Genomic DNA, 18,995 nt, shown 5'->3' with positions numbered 1-18,995 from the left:
GGCCAAACCAATAGTTTGTTTGTAAAAAAATAAATAAATAAATAAAAATAAATAAATAATTTCTGTGATACTATTCAATTCAAACATTCAAAAAAATTTTTTTTTTAAATTTTACACTACAAGAATTTTAAAGTCCAGCATCACAATATCAACTTCAAATAAATGTCATAGGGTTGTTTTGTTTGCTTTTTCTTAGTTCATTTTTATTTATTTATTCCTTCCTTCCTCCTTCGTTCGTTCATTTGTTCGAAATACTGAAGTCAGGTTAAATGTGAGGTGGATATGTAATTAGTTTACCTTTATTACTTTGTAATTTTATACAGAGTGTGTAGCTGCCTGGTTGGTTTTATCACATGACTAGTGGTTTGCTTGCTGCATTTCTGAAATGGTTTCATTTCTTTATTTTTTTTGGACACCTGAAAAACAAAAAAATGTGACATAGCGCATGTGCATCCCTTTAAGAAGTTCAGAGGGCCGCATGTGGCCTGTGGGCCATAAAATGCCCTGGTCTGTCCTACCGTATATGCTGAAAAATGAAGGCAAATTAGCTTTCTAATGTCTTTAGTCCTTTATTTGTGCATTTTTAAAATTTTATTTATTTATTTATTTTTACTTTTTCTGTTGCTTAATGTGTATCTGTGCCTTAAATATTACTTCAAAACACAGAAGCAAATATAAAATTATAAAAGGGAAGAACAACACACATTATGAAGTCAAGAAAACGTTCCTCCAGTATCTGAGAGTGCTTTTAGGTAACTGAAAGTTTGCAGCCAGTTGCTTTAATGAACTTTTCTTTCTTGAGAAAAAATACTGAATTATTATTGAAGACCTCATACACAGTAACCATTCTAATAGGCAGCACGTACACTAATGCACACCAGAATGAATAGTTAATATGTTTAGACCTGTCCTCAAGATAACTTATGGTTTATAAGAGCACATTTGATCTACTCAGAGCTGTATGCAGGGTGTTTGATTTATGCCATTTTTCCCTAAAGACTTGAAGGACTTTAAAAAAGTAGTGATTTAGATGTAGTTAATATTAACTGAAGTTTCCTGATTAACCCAGAGCCTCTCTTGTTCCTACAGGTGATCTCTGCGCTGTCCAGAATCTCCCACAACAGCATCGCACAGATCAAAGGCATCAGGTAATTTACTTCCTCCACACACGCTGGTTGTGTTTCCTTTCAGTCTTGGTGGGTTTGGAGTCTTCGGGGAACTTTCACAGCGCTCTCTCTTGGGTTGCACCTTTTATGTGGCTCCATTCAGACGACCTGGAAGGGAGAAGCAGTTGGCACAGGCTACCACATATGTGTGAAACCTGTGAGCCTAAACCTGTGAAATATGTGCTTGTCGCTTCCTTCAGGTGTTTAAGCAAGAAGAGACCCTGCCTCTTTATAAGCAACTAGGATCACTTCCTGTCTCATTATTTGCCCCGTCCGTTCGCCTCTCTCCGCAAATAAAGCCTTTTATCCGACAGGGTAATGAGCTGATGGAGCGAGCCATTAGGCGTTTTGCCAAAGTGAGGCAGAGGCTAGACTTGTCTGCCGTTAGTCAGTGCAGCGTAACCGGCTAAGGGGTGCCTAAATCACCTCCTGTCCTCACTGGGCCGGGGGATGGCCAAAATACTGTCAGCTGATTTGTCAGAAATCATTCGAATGGGAAAAAGAAAAAAAGCTTTTGCATTGTAAACACTGTCTGGAGTAATTAGAGGAAAGTTCTGAAGATGGATTCTGGCAGCAGACACATATACTGTGACTAATGCGAGTCAAATTTTCACCCTGAGCAAGTCCTCTGTGTGCTGTGTTTTAAGTGTACTGCTTTCCTGGCTGTATACAGGAAGCAATGAAAGCCGGCTTTGTTTTCATCCATGGTGCAGCATGTGTCACAGCTTTAAGGGGGAAACTGCATGCGTTTTAGTAGTTAGGCCACCAAAAATGTTTCTTTAAAAAGCCCTTTATTGTAGTAAGTTGTCGATGGTGTGATTTTTCAGGTTTGTGGAGGAGAGTAGAAAAGGTTGCATACAAATTGCCGTCTATTTAATTTCCGCTTCATGCATCGCACAAAGCAAGAAATGTCTCAGTGTTGTTTGAGAACATTCCACGCACACCCTGTTGGACTGGGTTTAAAGCTGCATGTGGATGTTTTCCCGACAGAGCTTGAAATTCAGCCACAATCCGGCAGGCAAAATGCTAATCAATATTCAGACGACAGGACTTCAGAATTACTCTTTGCATGGCTTGGTTGCGTTGTTTTGTTAAAGAAAGATCTTACTGAATTTTCAGTTAAAGTCAAAATGATTTGCCCTCCTGTGTAGTTTGCATTCTTTTTTTAGGATATTTGACAAATGATTTTAAACAAAGCAAGGGTATTTTCAATGTATTTATTAGTATTATACGTTTTCTTCTGAAAAAAGTCCTCTTTCTTTTTCTATATATATATTATGGTCATAATTATTAGCACTCTTAAGAAATGTAGTTTTCTATTGGCTACAGAATCACTGGCTTATCCACTGACTAATTAACAGAATTTGTCTAGTTAATCCTTTAAAGGGCACCTATGATGAAAATCCTCTTTTGTAAGCTGTTTGGACAGAGCTGTCTGTAAGCAGAGTGTATTTACAGTCATATTGGAGTGATATAAAGACTCTTTTTTTTAAAACTTCCTGACAATAAAATAGGATCCAAATCCTGGCCATTTTGAGGCCCGTGATGTAGGAGTGCGTTTTCTCCGCCCACTGAATTGATTGACAGCTACGTATTAACATGTCTTCATACCAAAAGATTAAAAGATCTGTTTAGCTCTCTGTGATCATGAATCATCATCAAACGTGATCAAGAATGAGTTTTACAAGTTTAAAATGGTGCATGTTTGTAATAAAGATGGTAAAATTGCTCATCACCAAAAAAAAACTCCTTATATTGTAATTCCCAGAAGCGTTTAGTGATATCTGCTTCCTTCATGTCTGTCTCTGTGCTGTTTATCTGATGCAGCTGAGGCTGAGATTGAGGCATCAGCAGATTGGAACGGTGGGCGAGGAGAACTAGCATTAAAGGCACAGCAGCAAAAACAGCTACATTGTGCTCAGAGCAGAAAATCCAATATTCTGAAAGCTAGAATAAATAATCTGATGGGTATTTTGAGCTGAAACATTACGGACACATTCTGTATTATCTCATAAATCTTGAAAAAGGGGTAAAATAGGTGCCCTTAAGTTAAGTTAAGTTAAGTTGAATACTGGTATTTTGCAAAATACTGTAACTAGTAAAATATTATGTTTAGTATGGCATGGTAAAGACAAAAGAAATTAGTTATTAAAATGTTTTTTGAAAAAATACAAATTTGAGAGGAGAGCTATTCATTTTTTTTTCAACTGTATGTCATCTTTTTGTTTAATGATTATTATTAAGGCCTGTTAATTATTTATTATCTATCAAAAGACACAGGGGGCCATTTTATAGAGGAACATTGTGACATCACACAGACACAAATCTGTTTTTTCAGGTGTGAGCACGTGCTTTTCCTTTGAGCTTTCCTGCCAGCACAAGTTCCAACCACAAAATACATTAGAAAATATGTTGTACATATTTAGCTTGCCATTACACTTCCAGACTGTTGTAAGTCACGTACGCATTATGTAAACCACTAGTTTTACATATGGAGGTCCCGCTTCAATAACACTGAGTAGCAGGAACAAGGAAGGGCAAAGTGTTCTGTAAGTCATTTATTATGCTTTGCAGCACCTGTTGGCATGATCCCTGGTTTTCCCATTTTCAATATGGTGTACAGTATATCTGAAATGCTGCTTTCTCAGATTCTGCTCACGTTTTACTTATCACCTGATATTGATATTGTATTTGGAGGTGTATTTCTATCTCTACATAAAACATCAGCATGTTCTGATGTTCATCTCTTTCTTTTGTTCTGTTGTAGTATGTGTGCTGCATTATTCTGCACCAGGAATTCAGTGGCTCTCATCCAAAACCAAGGGGAACTGCCCTTCTGTCTAATGATTATGCTTTCTGTAACTGAACTGAAACTTCATAAGTGACTGATTCGGAACAGCCTGCATAGACTAGAACTGTGTGTGTCATGCAAATAGCCCACAGGGGAATTGACTCAGTGGACTAAAGAACAAGTCAAAAACTTTCGGACGATGCCTGAACTAAACTTTACAAAATATTTGTACACCTGCCACCCAATAATAAGTGTTGGCTTTTACGTTTTATGTTGTTTAAATAAATACATAAATAAATAGATAAATAAATAAATAAAATAAATAAATAAATAGAAAACAGTAATGTTACATTTACTTGAGGAAAAAGCATCCATCACATCCATATGTCATTAGAAAGGGAAATATCTTTAAGTGCCAGTATGTGCTAAATATAGACACTTAAGCGTGTTCAGTATATTTTCATGTCAGTGTTACCGCTATGATTTTTTTCCAGCTGTGGTGGCAGGCCTTTTACACAGATCTTCCAACTACCTATGGTGTTATTTCAATGGCAAATGTGAGAGCAGTATTACAAGTCAAAATACGAGCATGCGTTCTCTTTTGCTTGCAGTCTTTTTGCTTGCACACCGATTTCCTCTGTTCGTGCACAAAACTTCTTGCATGCCGTTAAATATATGCTGCTCAAGCACAAATTTTCTTGTGCTCTCTTAAATAAACACTGCTGAAGTGCATTTATGTAACGAGTTAATCTCCGACATTTAATACATTTTTTAGGAAGTTTTTTAAATGTCTTCTATAGACCAACAATAGACCTACAGAAAGTAAAGTGAGACAGCCATAAACTCCTGCTAGATAAAGTCATTGTATGCAGAAGCATAGACCTTTATCTATAAATAAAGAATAATAATGAAAACTGTTCATCATAACTGAAAGCTACGTCGTGTTTGCTGGCCTCATGCATCACGCAGCCTTGTCAGTCAGTCACCATGTAATCTTAAAGGGTTAAAAAAATAACGCACAGCACTACTATGATAACAAAAAAGTTTGCTCTATTATAATTCACTTACATTTTAATATGTCTTGGTGCGATTATGACCCACTATTAAAAAAAAAATGAATAAAAACAGCAACAGCTGAAGGTTTAAATGAGAAGCTGTAATGTAGCCGTGGCGGGAATGTATTGTGGTCTGGCACCCCGCAATGAAAGAATTAATGTAGCGGAAACCATGCACATAACCTGTGTTATCTTCATCATTAAGTGTGTGTTAAAATCTTAAAACTGTATACCGTAATTAACATTAATTTTCAAAACATTGTGTCTGTGTTTAGGTCAATTTCATAAGAATAATTAGAATAAAATAATTATGCTATACACCGTAGAAAGAGACTTTACTTGATTGCTCTAGTAAAAAAGTGAATGAGCTCATTATTTGAAAATTATTACGTAAATGAACTATTTACCTGCTTAAAAAGATTCATTCAAGTCAATATAACAGTTCCATATTACAAGGAATTTTCAGTTCCAGATTACAAGGAACAAGTGAAGTAACTAATTATTTTTACAGTGTACAATATGCTTGCTTTTTTAATTATTCAACTAAAATATTTAGTAAACACACTTATATTTATGTTTAATTGTTCTAAATGTCAATTTACTAGGGTGATTTGACATAAACCTGGTTGCTGTACAAATTATAAAGGTACGTTTAGTAATAATTTACTGGAGAAACAGGGACAGGGTCTATCTTTGTCTTTCTCAATTCAATTCAATATTGCTTTATTGGCATGACTGTCTGTATGTAATACAATATTGTCAAAGCTTGAAATAGGAGGACACATATAAAACTACAATAAAATATATAAAAAAAATAGAAACAAAATATCATAATAATATAAACTTAAATAAACCATGTAAGAAATAAAAACCACAGTGTTTAACATAAAACTTAAAGAGTCTTAAAATATCTTAAATTTTAAAATCGAAACTTTAGGCGTTAAAAAGTCTTAAATCCACTAAAATGTTGTGTTGGAGGTCTTAATTCGTTTTAAAAAGGTCCTAGTTTTCCTATGTCCATGTAAAGCTATACCCAATAGGGTCAACAGCTATTCAATCCCTTACATTAATTTGTTTTACAATATCATTTGTTTTCAATGCTTTTTTTAAGGTTTTTTTTTTTTTTTGACCATTAAAAAAATATTTAGCATTTATCCATGTGTAAGTCTGAAATGTCATTTATTATGGTCTTAAAATGGTTTTTAAAAGGTCTTAAAAACTCTTATTTTTGACTTATTGAAACCTGTAGAACCCTGTATAAACACACTCACAGAAACTGTGATAGACAGTTGGGAAGCATACGATTTCTTACTCTCTCTCACACACTTTTACTTCTACTCACTTTCCTCTCGCATGTACACTGGCATGTAAACATGTCTTTCATGCATAATGATCTACTGTACTCTTTAAATATGCACTAGCTACATCATCTAGTGTACGAAAAACCCCACACATGCTCACAGCCACTGTGATTCACAATTCACCTTGACCTATTTGCACATATAGTCATGTGATTTTATACACATGCATAGACATGCAAGATGTACAGAGATAAACAACAAAAGAATGAAAGAGGGCATGATGTAAAGTACAAGACTGGCTTTGCTTCTGGCGTTTGATAGAAGATAGAGATTGTGGAGCAGATTTGAGGCTGTTTGTAAGCATCAGATAATCTTCTGCTTCCACTCAGCTCTCTGCTTTATTGATTCCCGTGGTGATGGACACTACTCTCCTATGCAATGTGAAAGTGCAGTATCTCACTCTGTCTTTATCAAGTCCTGAGAGAAAACTGCTGGATTCTCTCCTCTGATCATTCCACCAGTGAGGATCTTCTACTCTGTGCTGCTTTGGAGACTGAAGGATTAACGGGCTCCTACTTTTTTTGTAGAATATCAATATAATCAGACCTTTTGCTTGCACTTTTATTCAAATGCTGAGAAACAAAGGACATTACTATCGAGAGAATAGGATGAAAATATTAGGATTGAGTTTAGAATATTATTATTTATTTATTTTTTTATTTATTAAACTCAAATTTAATTTATTTCATCTTATCTAAATATACATTTTGGTTTATTTTACAACACTACAACTTGTAAAAGGTTCCTAATGTCATCAAAATACACAATGAAAGTGAATATGTTTTATACAACAGCTCCAGGGTGGTGCGGTGGCTCAGTTCTTATGAAGTAGGAGTGAAAAATAAAAATAATTTGGCTCATGAATGGCTTAAATGCTTTCATGTCGTGAATCTGTAAATGAAGAGTTTACAGACACTTATAGCATGAATAAAGACCTTTAGCTGATTTTGTAATCATACTGCGTTCTGTTTTCTAATCTTGTGTAACCTGATAGAAAATGAATCAGTTTAGTTTTCCCTTATTGTAGATCTTTCATTCACTTCATGGAGCAAACTACAGAATGCTTCAGATGTTTCAATATTCTTCAGGCTCTTCTAAGCCCTCGCTGTCAGAATAAAGAGCAAATATCTGTTTCTGTGAGATAAAACCCAGGGATACTGTTTGCTTGGACATGAATGAAATTGGAAAGAGACTGATGTGTCTGCCAAATCCAATTAAAGCCAGTATTGGTCTGATGTGTTTCAGGCTGTAATCACTGAAGGATGGGAGCAGCTTTCATTTTATTCTGATATCTAATGATTAGGTTTGTTACGGCTCCTGAATATCTGTGTGGGTGAGCATAGATGTTCATGTATGTGTTTGCTCATGCTTACAGTATGTGCGTTATCCTCTGGATTTGTGATTCAATGTACAGTATGTTTATATTACCAGTAATGCCTGAGGGTTCCTTAAGGAGTGAAGGATTTTAGCTAGAAACAAAGACTCATGTGTCTACTGAATGGGAATTTTTGGATGATGCCTAGTTAAGCTCACAGAAGAAGGTCACTGTACTTTGATCTTTGTATAACAGTTGAATGCAGTATTTGTTTCTGGTATCCTAAAAAGATGGAATGAGGGGAATGGAAAAACTGATTGGATGGATGGATGGATGGATGGATGGATGGATGGATGGATGGATGGATGGATAACTGAACTGATGTATGGTTTGGTAAGGAGAATAGATCAACTAGTTGAATTGGATGGATGGATGAAGTGATGAATGGATATGTGAACTGATGTAAGATTGGGTGAAAAAGGGAATAGAAGAACTGGTAAATAGATGGATAGACTAACCAAATGATTTATAGATGAACTGATGGATGGATGGATGGATAGATGGATAGATAAACTAATGTATGGTTGGGTGAAGAAGTGAAAAGTTGAACTGGTAAACTGATGGATTGACGAACTGATGGATGGATAGATGAACTTATGGATGAATGGATAGATAAAAGTAAACTGACAGATGGATGGATGGATAGATAAACTGATGATTGGATGGATGGATTAACTGATGAATGGATGGATGGGTAGGTGGGCTGATGTATTGTTGGGTAAGGAAGTGAATAGATGAACTGGTAAATGGATGTATAAATGAACCGATAGATGGATGAACTGATAAATTAGTGAATGAATAGATGAACTAATAGATGAATGGAACGATGGATAGATGGATGGATGGATGGATGGATGGATGAACTGATGGATGGATGGATGGATGAATGGACGGACGGATGGATGGGTGGATGGACAGACAGAAACTGATGATTGGATGGATGGATTAACGGGTGAGTGGATTGATGGATAGGTGAACTGACATATGGTAGGGTGAACAAAGTAAATATAAACTGGTAAATGGGATGGATGGATGGATGGATGGATGAATGGATGGATGGATAAACTATAGGATGGATGGACGGGTGGATGAATGGACGGAGAGAAACTTATAATTTGTATGGATGGATTTTCTGATGAGTGGATTGATGAATAGGTGAACTGATATATGGTTGAGTGACCAAAATGAATACATAAACTGGTAAATGGGATGGATAGATGAACCGATGGATGGATAGATGGATGAACTAATGGATGGATGTTTGGTTGAAAAAAAGTTAATGATCTGGTGGATAAATGGATGCATGGATAGATATATAAACTGATGGATGGATGGATAAATTATGGATAGATAGATTAACTGATAGATGGATGGATGGATAGATATATAAATATATAGAATATATGATTAAATAAATTGAATAATGGACAGATAGTCATAAAAACTGATCAATTGATGAACTGATAGATGGGAGATGGAATGATGGATAGATGGATGGACTGATTAAAGAAAAAATGTATCCCCCCCCCCCCCCCCATTTTTTGAATGAAATGTATCCTTGTATTCGCTTTTAAGTATAAAGCAAACTGTAAATTAATTTAGAAAGGTGTGTTATACATGTGCAATCCTCCATAATTGGATTTCTTTCCCCAGCCTAATCCCTGCAGAATGTTTTTTAAGGTAATTTGCAGACGAGCAAACAGTAGTATATCTTCAAACTGTAATTAATTTCTTCTCTAAACACTCATAAATGCTGTTAAACCCCACAGAGACTCTGTAACCACACAACCTGTTAACCGTTGGCTTATCATTGCTTTGACAGCAGATGCAAGAAACAGTGTTGAATTCACCTGATTAATTAGCATGACATTTGTGAGCAGGTTAACCTTCTTTTATTATAAACATGTTTGCCGCAGATGAGGAGGAAGTCCTTTCGAACCGAGATGTTTAATTAGCGATTCATTTGATGAAGCCATGTAAGCAGGGTAATTATCTCGCTATCAGCAATTATTCCATCATGCGATACAGCATCTTTGTGTTAGGATTTCAAGATGGTTCTAGTCACTCATCACAAAGCCTTGTTTTACTAAAATACCTCTGAGTGGATCATTTATGCTTTCAGCTCAAAGATGTAATGCGTCCATTTGGAGGTTGTTTTCTGGCGACAATTACTGTTATGCATTGTATGAGGAAATGATGTGGCCACTATCAACAATAGAGCTTGTCATGGGGACGTTTTTGAAATCTTTGTTCTTTGGATTGCATGTGTTTCAGCTCTTAGGTGGTTCTTGAAGTGCACAGTTGAATACCAGAGTTTTCGTGTCTATTTTTACATTTCTTATGTATAGTATGTGGGTTGATTTGACGCATATACAACCAAATGATGTGTATCTGTCTTTGGGTCTGACTGGCAGCAGTTTTAACATTAAAGCAAATGTTGATGTATTCTGCTAGCTGTCAGAGAGCATCTCTCGCTTTCTCTTTCTCTCTCTCTCTCTCTCTCTCTCTCTCTCTCTCTCTCTCTCTCTCTCTCTCTCTCTCTCTCTCACTCACTCTCTCTCTCTGTCTCCCTCTCTCTCTTCATTAGGAGAGATAGCATCCTTTAGTGTCATGCTGTTGGAGGTGTGAGGTGAGGAGTTGGTCACATTGGCAGGACATTTGTGTGTTTGTTAGTCTGCTTTTGTGTGGGTGAGGGTGTCCGATGTCTGCATTGGTTAGGAAGGCTGCTTTTCATGTTTTTGACCTCTTAAAAAACATAAATAAATAAATAAAAGACAGTTTGCTAGTTCATGCGTTAAAGTTGTCTAGTAATATATGAATCAAGGTCAGTGACTCTCCTACCCTAAAGCTTTATATTTCTCTCCCCACTCTTACTGCTTTTCTCCCTCCATCACTGTTGTTTGACAGCTCTGTAGAGACAGGAATACAGCGTAGTTATGATTGAAGAGATGGCCCTCTGTCAGCATAGGTTTGATCTTGACGTTTCTTTTCTTAAGAAAATGGCAGCATTCTACATCTGTGCATAAATGAGTTTGCAGAGTGTTTTAGCATAGATTAATATTTAGATGTTGATGTGGAAAAAAGCGTTTGTATACAGTGCTCACCATAATTGAGTAAACCTCGTTTTGAAAAATTTATATTTTTCTCCATTTCTCAGTGAACATAGGCAAAGTATTTTGGTGTATTTAAACAAAACAGATTTAATAAACATTTTTTTTTCAAATTATATTTTAGTCACAAACATATTTTGAAATTTAAAGATAATACAAGTAAATTCAAGCAAAATATTGCAAAAAAATACAACCTACAATATTTTTCCTTTTTTTTTCTTTTTTTTTTCTTTTTTTTGCTTTTCTTGATTTTCCCTCTTTTTAAAAAAAATTGTGTTTTATATTTTTCTATAACATGTCAATTTTAAGGTAAGGGTAATTAGGCAAGTTATTGAATAACGATGGTTTGTTCTCTAGACTATCAAAAAAAATATATATAGCTTAAAGGTGGCTAATAATATTGACCTTAAAATGGCTTTTAAAAAAATTAAAAACGGCTTTTGTTCTAGCCGAAATAAAACAAATAAGACGTTCTCCAGAAGAAAAACACATTATCAGACATACTGTCAAATTTTCTTGCTCTGTTAAACATCATTTGGGAAATATAAAAAAAGTAAATAAATAAATTCAAATGGGCCAATAATTAACTGTATATACATTCATAAAGCACTGCTTTTTGCTTTAATAACCAATATATGATTAGACTAAACAAATATCATGGATTTTTAAGATTGCTACTAGGGGTGTCAAAATGCATTGTTTTTATCGTGCATCATGATGGACACGAGGACAATTCAGTATTGTTTTAGTAATAGACCCAGTTTTGTAATATCTAGTTGTGATTTACAGGTGTTTTTATGATGCAATTTGTCACAGTAGCATTTTAAAAGGTATGGCAGGTGAGACAATTTGTGACAATTTGTGACTTAATATTTGTGACTTTGTATTTAATGACAAAACTGTATAAAGGAAAACTGACTGCACAAATTGATGCAGTACAGTTGAAGTCAGAATTATTAGCCTCCATTTGATTTTTTTTTTCTTTTTAAAATATTTCCTAAATGATGTTTATTGTTATACAAAGCAGGGACATTTTTTATATTATTTCTTCTGGAGAAAGTCTTATTTGTTTTATTTCAGCTAAAATAAAAGAAAGTTTTAAATTTTTAAAAAAACATTTTAAGGACTAATTATCAGCCCCTTTAAGCTGTATTGTGTTTCGATAGTCTACAGAACAAACCATCGTTATACAATAAGTTGCCTAATCCCCCTGACCTGTCTAGTTAACCTAATTAACCTAGTTAAGCCTTTAAATGCCATTTTAAGCTGTATAGAAGTGTCTTGGAAAATATCAAGTAAAATATGATTTACTGTCATTATGGCGAAGATAAAATAAATCAGCTATTAGAAATGAGTTATTAAAACTATAATGTTTAGAAGTGTGTTAAAGAAATCTTCTCTGTTAAACAGAAATTGGGAAAAAATAAATGGGGGCTAATAATTCTGACTTCAACTGCATATGTTCAGTGCATCTTGATGCATCATGATATCAAATGGATGCTATGTCCTAACCATTGTACTGTCGATTTTATACTCATTTGCTATATTATGGCTTACTTTTTTCTACTTATCATGATCGCTTGTTACATCACTTTAAACTAGGGGTTATATTCACTATCAGTTGGAGCTTTAACCAGTAATTGGCCTGAAAAGACATTCATTGAAGATCTGTCATTTTGCTTTAATATGTTGCAGTAATAAACACTTGTGGCATCACCCTTTTAAATAAAGCTGTAATGAGCATAAACAAAATAATATCTGTGCTTTTGTCTGCTAGGGCATTCATGATGCTGGCTAGAGTGTTGTTACATGGTAGATGGATTGTTCTTAATGACTGATTGGAGGATGCTTGAGTACTGTATTCTGGTTTATTTGAACCTCTAATAAAGTAGCAAAATCCTTTTTATGCAAGCGAGCCCTCACATAAAAGCCTGTGTTATGCCATTTACGGCCTGACAAGTGTGGCATATTAAATGCATGTACAGCACATTTCATTTCACACAAGAGCAGCAACAGCAGCCAAGTTAAGAATTGGCTCTTTCCAATCGTAATGTGAAAAGCTCCATAAAGCAATGATGTTTTGTGTTGGGTAAAAGGGCTGCATTATTCAAAGGTGAGAAAAACCACGTCTATTAAATTGTTGTGCGACTTTGACACACACCCTACACAAGCTAAAGTGAAAGTGACAAGGCTTGGCTTAAAATCAGTTTATTTTTCTAGCCTCATGTTTTTTGCATGTCACATAGCACCTTTTGCCCCACATAATGTCTGAGATTAAGTGATTTGATGAGGTCTCTAGAGGAAGAGCCATGCCATTAATCGAATAATTGATCGCACATCCATTTGCAGCTTTCTAATTGGCTTCTGAATGCTCGTGAGCCCCGGATTTAATACCCAGGTGTTTCAGTTCTCTCTGAGGAGTCTGCAGTCTGACCTCCAGTTATTGAGAAAAGCGCTGAAGTGTTTGCGTTTAGTTGTTACTGTCAAACTGCAAAAGCCCATGTCATTCAGCCCTGCCACAGCCTTTTCACTGCGTCTGCCGTATTCTGTGGTAAATCAGATAAGAGCTTTTGTAACATCTGTCATATTGTTACAAATGCCAATCATAGAGGAGGTGGACGCCTTATGAATAAACCCACCTGTTGAATTATGGATGTCGAGGAGTGAATCGTGATACATTCTTGCCTTCTCTCTGTGTGTGTGGTGACTAATGCTCTCTTTCTCGTCGCTCTTCTCTCTCTCTCCCTAGGCCTTTTCCATCAGAGGACACTGCACTGAATGAAGATGATGTGTACCGGAGCTTGGAGGAGCTGGCAGAGTAAGTGTTTAAATCATAGAAAGTGAGATTAATGGCCATTAGCATAAAACAAGGTGGGTTTAAGCCAAATTGTTTGGGACTGAAGGGTTTACATAATCATTCTCCCATTTTAACCATTTAAGGTGTATTTGAGGTCAGTGTCTCTTACAGTTACAAATATAGGTGCATTATTTTGAGGTCATTTTGTCAGTGTTGGTAAAGCTTGGTAATGTTCTCAGTGTTGATTGGTGTTTGAACACATTTGTTTATGATTACTGCAGGGGATTAGAGATTTCTGCTATGTATTTTCTCTTGTATGTCAGCACTAATCCTTGGAATTAATATGATTAAAATTTTACATTTTAGTTTGTAAATGTCATCAGTAAGACAAAATGTTGTGAGATTTGTAAACATGTCTAACAAATGCTTTAGCTTTGTGCTCATTTGAGGACTACTACATTGCAATTCATAGATTGCAATATTGAAAAACATGGTGCCGCACGGTGCACTGTAAAAAAATTAAGTCATTACAACAACAACAAAAAAACATAATACTCATTTTCTTTCGCTTTTTCTTGTTCACTCAACTTTTGAAAAGATCAGCTGCACTGACCATTTAATTAAAACATTTAGTTGGGTTAACATGTTGTGAACTACTCTCCTACTCTCTTACAAAACGTTTTATATTGTGCCAACTGATATTTTTTTGTCTGCAGAACTGGAATGCCTAAAGTTGTGTGAACCAAAAAAAACATAATCCTTATTTCTTTTCATTTTTTCTTTGTTCACTCAACATTTTTTATTCTATTATTTATTCACCATTACTTGATAGGAGAGTAGAAAGTAAAGACAGGAAAGCGTGGGGACAGGAAAGAGGGGAAGATCGGCATAGGACCTCAAGGCAGGAATCGAACTTGGGTCGCTGTGAAAACTTGAGTGCCATGTGTCAACACACTAACCTACACCATTGGCGCCAATGTGTACTTTTGAAAACATCTGAAGTTGAGGGAACAAAAAAAAAAACTATTGGAACTTGATATTAGGAAATAATACATTGTCAGATCAAACAGTTCAGTTAAAAAAAACTATAACAAAATGTTAACAAAACATTTATTAGACAGAATTAGAAACAGGACACCTGGTAAAACAACAATAATGGTAGCTGTGGCCAGTGTGTGCTGGACTGAGAGCCATGCGAACTAGTTGGAGTGAGTGTTGAGTGTCGAGTCACGTAAAGTAGCTCTAGATAGAAACTGTTGTTTTGTGTTTACCTTATGACTATGTTGTCGCACGTCTGTCGGTTTCCACCTCAGAATGAGTAAGTTTTAGATACTTGTACATAAAGGTAACTTTCAGAAAAACCAAACACCCACAAAGAAACATGACACAGAGGAACATAAAAACTTGCTGCCAGCTCGCGTTTTGGAAGTGTTATTGCAGAGCAACACAAACAGCACGCAGAAGTATAAATGCATGACTATGTGCAAGGCAGGTGCTATGGGTCACGCCGATGACAGAAGTATAAACCAGCCTTTAGTGGTTAGCACTGTCGCCTCATAGCAAGAAGGTTGCTGGTTTGAGTCCCGGCTGGGCCAGTGGAGTTTGCATGTTCTTGTGGGTTTCCGTGAGTTTGCTCCTAGTGCTCTGATTTTCCCCACAGTCTAAAGACATGCGGTATAAATGAATGAGAGTGTATGGGTGTTTCCCAGCACTAGGTTGCGGCTGGAAGGCCATCTGCTGCTTAAAACATATGTCAGGTAAGTTGGTGGTTCATTCTGCTGTGGCAACCCCTAATAAATAAGGGACTAAGCCGAAGGAAAATGAATGAATGAATGAATGAATGAATGAAAAAGTTTAAGGTAGCAATAGCAATGTCCTATTTCAGACTTAGCATTCCAGTCATGCTACTTGAGATTCTCTGACCTCCACCTGAAGATACCCAGTGGACCACTGCTTTAGTCAGTGCCATCTCTGAACCTGTCAAATGACAATGTCAGTGAATCTGCACAGACTTTCTGAAAGTCAGATGTCCTACTGTGCTGTTCCGGTGGTTATTTTTTAACTGTCAGTTGTGAAAAGTCCAAGTTCTATGGAGTGAAGAATTAATTAGTAGAGTATATAATTGGTACAAATAGACAGGCAGTAAACCTTAAGGTTCCCATGGCTTGAAGCATGGCAAGCTGGTATTATGGGTGCTAAGAAGAGTGAGAGAGAGGCTGAGGGGAGGGGGTTGTGACAGTGGTGACAGGCCCGATTCCTCTCTGATTAATTGTGAATAATTAGGCAGCAGGGTGGATAGGTGTCATTCATCAGTAGAGGACGACCTGACACAGACGTGTTAGTGCAGGCTGCATATATTAAACCTCTCAATGTCTGTTAGAAACTTCTGTGGAGCCGTAAATAGAGATGAGCTTATGTTACAGCCCTAATGGCCTCAATTTATTAGCATACCAAAGAAACATAGCTTGTGTACGTGTTGTTTTGAGCCATTTTAAAGTGAGGGTAGGCTATGTTTAATTCAGCACAAACAAAAATAAGGCCATGGGGAACCAGAGTGCAGTCTGTCAGAGTCATTCCGTCTTAGAGTCTTGGACAATGCCTTATTGTCACTGCTATGTTTTGTTGGAGGGTTTTTACTGGGCATTACAACATGACTGTGGAGGGGGATCAGGAAATGAGGTAGGCTAAATTTGAACAGGACTAAAGATTAGAGACTAGAGAATAGAGAATAAAGACTACAACAATGTACAGTTAGAAACAGAACTATTAGCCCACTTTTGATTTTTTTTTTTTCTTTTCAAATATTTCCCAAATGATGTTTAACAGAGCAATGAAATGTTCACAGTACGTCTGATAATTTTTTGTTTTCCCTCTGGAGGAAGTTTTATTCCTATAAGTCTTAAATTTGTTTTATTTCAGCTAGAATAAAAGCAGTTTTTATTTTTTTTAAAAACAATTTTAATGTCAAAATTTTTAGCCCCTTTAATATATATTTTATTCTGTTATACAATAACTTGCCTAATTACCCTAACCTGCCTAGTTAACCTAATTAACCTTATTAAGCCTTCAAATGTGACTTTCAGCTGAATAAAAGAGTCTTGAAATATATCTAGTAAAATAGTATTTACCGTCATCATGACAAAGATAAAATAAATCAGTTATTAGAAATGAGTTTTTAAAACTATTATGTTTAGAAATGTGTTGACCAAATCTTCTCTCCGTTAAACAGAAATTGGGGGAAAATAAACGGGTGCTGATAATTCAGGGGGGCTAATCATTCTGACTTCAACTGTACATATGTAGCTATCAATAGATATAACTGCTTTGATATTTGCGTAAATGTTTGCAACTGTAACTTGTTTTTCCTTTATTTCATTGAAAAAAATAGTTGCAGGTCATACTACTGTTTCACCAACACTAATGCCTCAAAAGCACCAGAAATGCAGTTTCTATTTCCTGTTTCTATAAGATTTGGTTATATTAGATTTAACTTAATTGACATTACATATGTAATATTACAAGGCAACAAAATACAGTTTAGGTCTAACCAGGGGCACAATAGCAGCAAATACAGATAAATGTATCATGAATAATATAAACAGGTTGTAATACAGTAGCTATGATCAGGGATTTACAATGATTGAATACATGTGCAGATATGTACAATTCAAGATCTGTTTGTGATTTACACGCTTGTGAAGGTAAAAAAATAATATCTAAAACATTTTTAATAATAATAGTAATTTTTATCAGGTTATCAAGTTAATAATTCTCTTTGCATCAATTAATCTATTTTGTAGAATGCAGTTTTTATGGGGACTTTGTGATGATAAATCTATCTCTGAATAGGGTCTATTGCTGCAGGGTGTCAGCAGGGGCTTAAAATGTCTTAAAACTCAAAAACAAAACTTTAGGCCTTAAAAAGTCTTAAATTTGCTGAAACATTAGGTTTTAGGTCTTAAATCTTTTTTAAACAGGTCTTAATTTTTCTTTATTCATGCATCATGCACTCAATCTGGCCATCACTATCATTCCACCTGAATAAAACTTTTAACTTTTTTTTAAATGTTATTTTTAACTATTTTTTAACTATTTTTAACTGTTTTAAGTATTTTCCTTACAATACCATTTGTTTAAAAGTTCTCGATGTATTTACTGCTGAAGACACTGACCTGGACAGATATTTGTGCATATATTTAGTTTATTATTGCTTTAAAAAATGTTTTAAATCTTTTATTTTAAAGTAAGGTTATGCTAAAAACAAGTATGTGTGTATATCTTAAACATTCAACTTGATTAATAATCATAAAGACATAAGAAAGGATATGTGTTACTCCATCCATCAGAAAATACACACCATAGACATGTACAGTTGGAGAACATATTAAAGTAAAGATAGTTTTTTATTGTGTTATTTCCAAAAATTCCTCGTCTGTTATCTAACTATATAATTTTACTTTAATGACTTACATCAGCGTAAATTCACAAAACATCAGTTTTCAATCCATTATCCAAATATTTAAGCCTTCAAAGCATTTTAAAAATAAATAAGTCTATGAGCTACCCCATCACACTGACCACCAGGGCATCTTTACGATTGAGTCCTATTGTATGTGAGGCTATATGTAAGCCTTTCCACCCTTTGCCCTGATTTGTATCGACTTAAGACAGTATGGCCTAAAGTGATTGCTGACCTGGTTCAGTGTTCTTGATATCTCTGGCCAACTGACCCCTCTTTACATGCAGATTCATGTCTCATGCCTAATCTAATAGAGGTTAAACTCACAGCAAGTATGTGAGCACTCACCACAGAGCCTGTGATGGAGCAGAGGGAATTAATGAAACTACCCATCCATGCGGGACCCATGACCTTTTACAGCCGTAAATATGGTTCAATTCCAGCACAACGCTGCTGTCTGATTAATGGAAAGGTCCCCGATATGATGCGCCGGGACACAGTTTAACAAGCACTTTCATCAGGCTGCTCGAAGCTCTCTTAATTGGACTGTGATATCATTGTCTGCTTTAATGGAAATGCTGCAGTGCTGCTGAACCTCTGAAAGTCATGTGGCTTCAATGGATGTATTCATATAAACCCTGTCTGTTTCTGTTTGATTGGAGATGTTTCTCAACACTGTGCCGTATGTGAGGCCAAATGCAGTGTGAAAGAGGAGGCTGCTGATTGTCCTCAATAATAGTGTTGTGTCTTTCGGTCATTGAAGTGAAGAGCACGGGTCGCTTGAAGAGATAAAAGGCAGAAAGTGCTAATCAAGGTGCTTTTGTGAAAGGTTAATGGTGTTGAAGAAGCTCTTTAGTGGGGCTTGCTCTTGAATCTGATGA

General features: G+C 35.7%; 1 protein-coding gene across 10 annotated transcripts in view; it reads left to right on the top strand.

The window, feature by feature from the left end:
- The window catches only part of vav2 (vav guanine nucleotide exchange factor 2), a 238,550-nt gene that overhangs the window by 164,533 nt on the left and 55,022 nt on the right, over positions 1-18,995 (top strand). For all 10 annotated transcript variants that reach the window (XR_015520202.1, XR_015520203.1, XR_015520205.1 and 7 more), the window contains exons 3-4: positions 1,090-1,148; positions 13,608-13,676. Coding sequence is in view for 6 of the 10 variants with exons in the window: in XM_087301075.1 (XP_087157201.1) it covers positions 1,090-1,148; positions 13,608-13,676 (128 nt within the window). In the remaining 4 variants the exon portion in view is untranslated. The remainder of the gene's footprint in view (positions 1-1,089; positions 1,149-13,607; positions 13,677-18,995) is intronic.

Source organism: Danio rerio, chromosome 21 (genome assembly GCF_052040795.2).
Source record: "Danio rerio strain M-AB ecotype USA chromosome 21, GRCz13ab, whole genome shotgun sequence".
NCBI lineage: Eukaryota > Metazoa > Chordata > Actinopteri > Cypriniformes > Danionidae > Danio > Danio rerio.
Note: the sequence above shows the minus strand (reverse complement) of the source record. Positions and strands in the feature narration are given on the sequence as shown.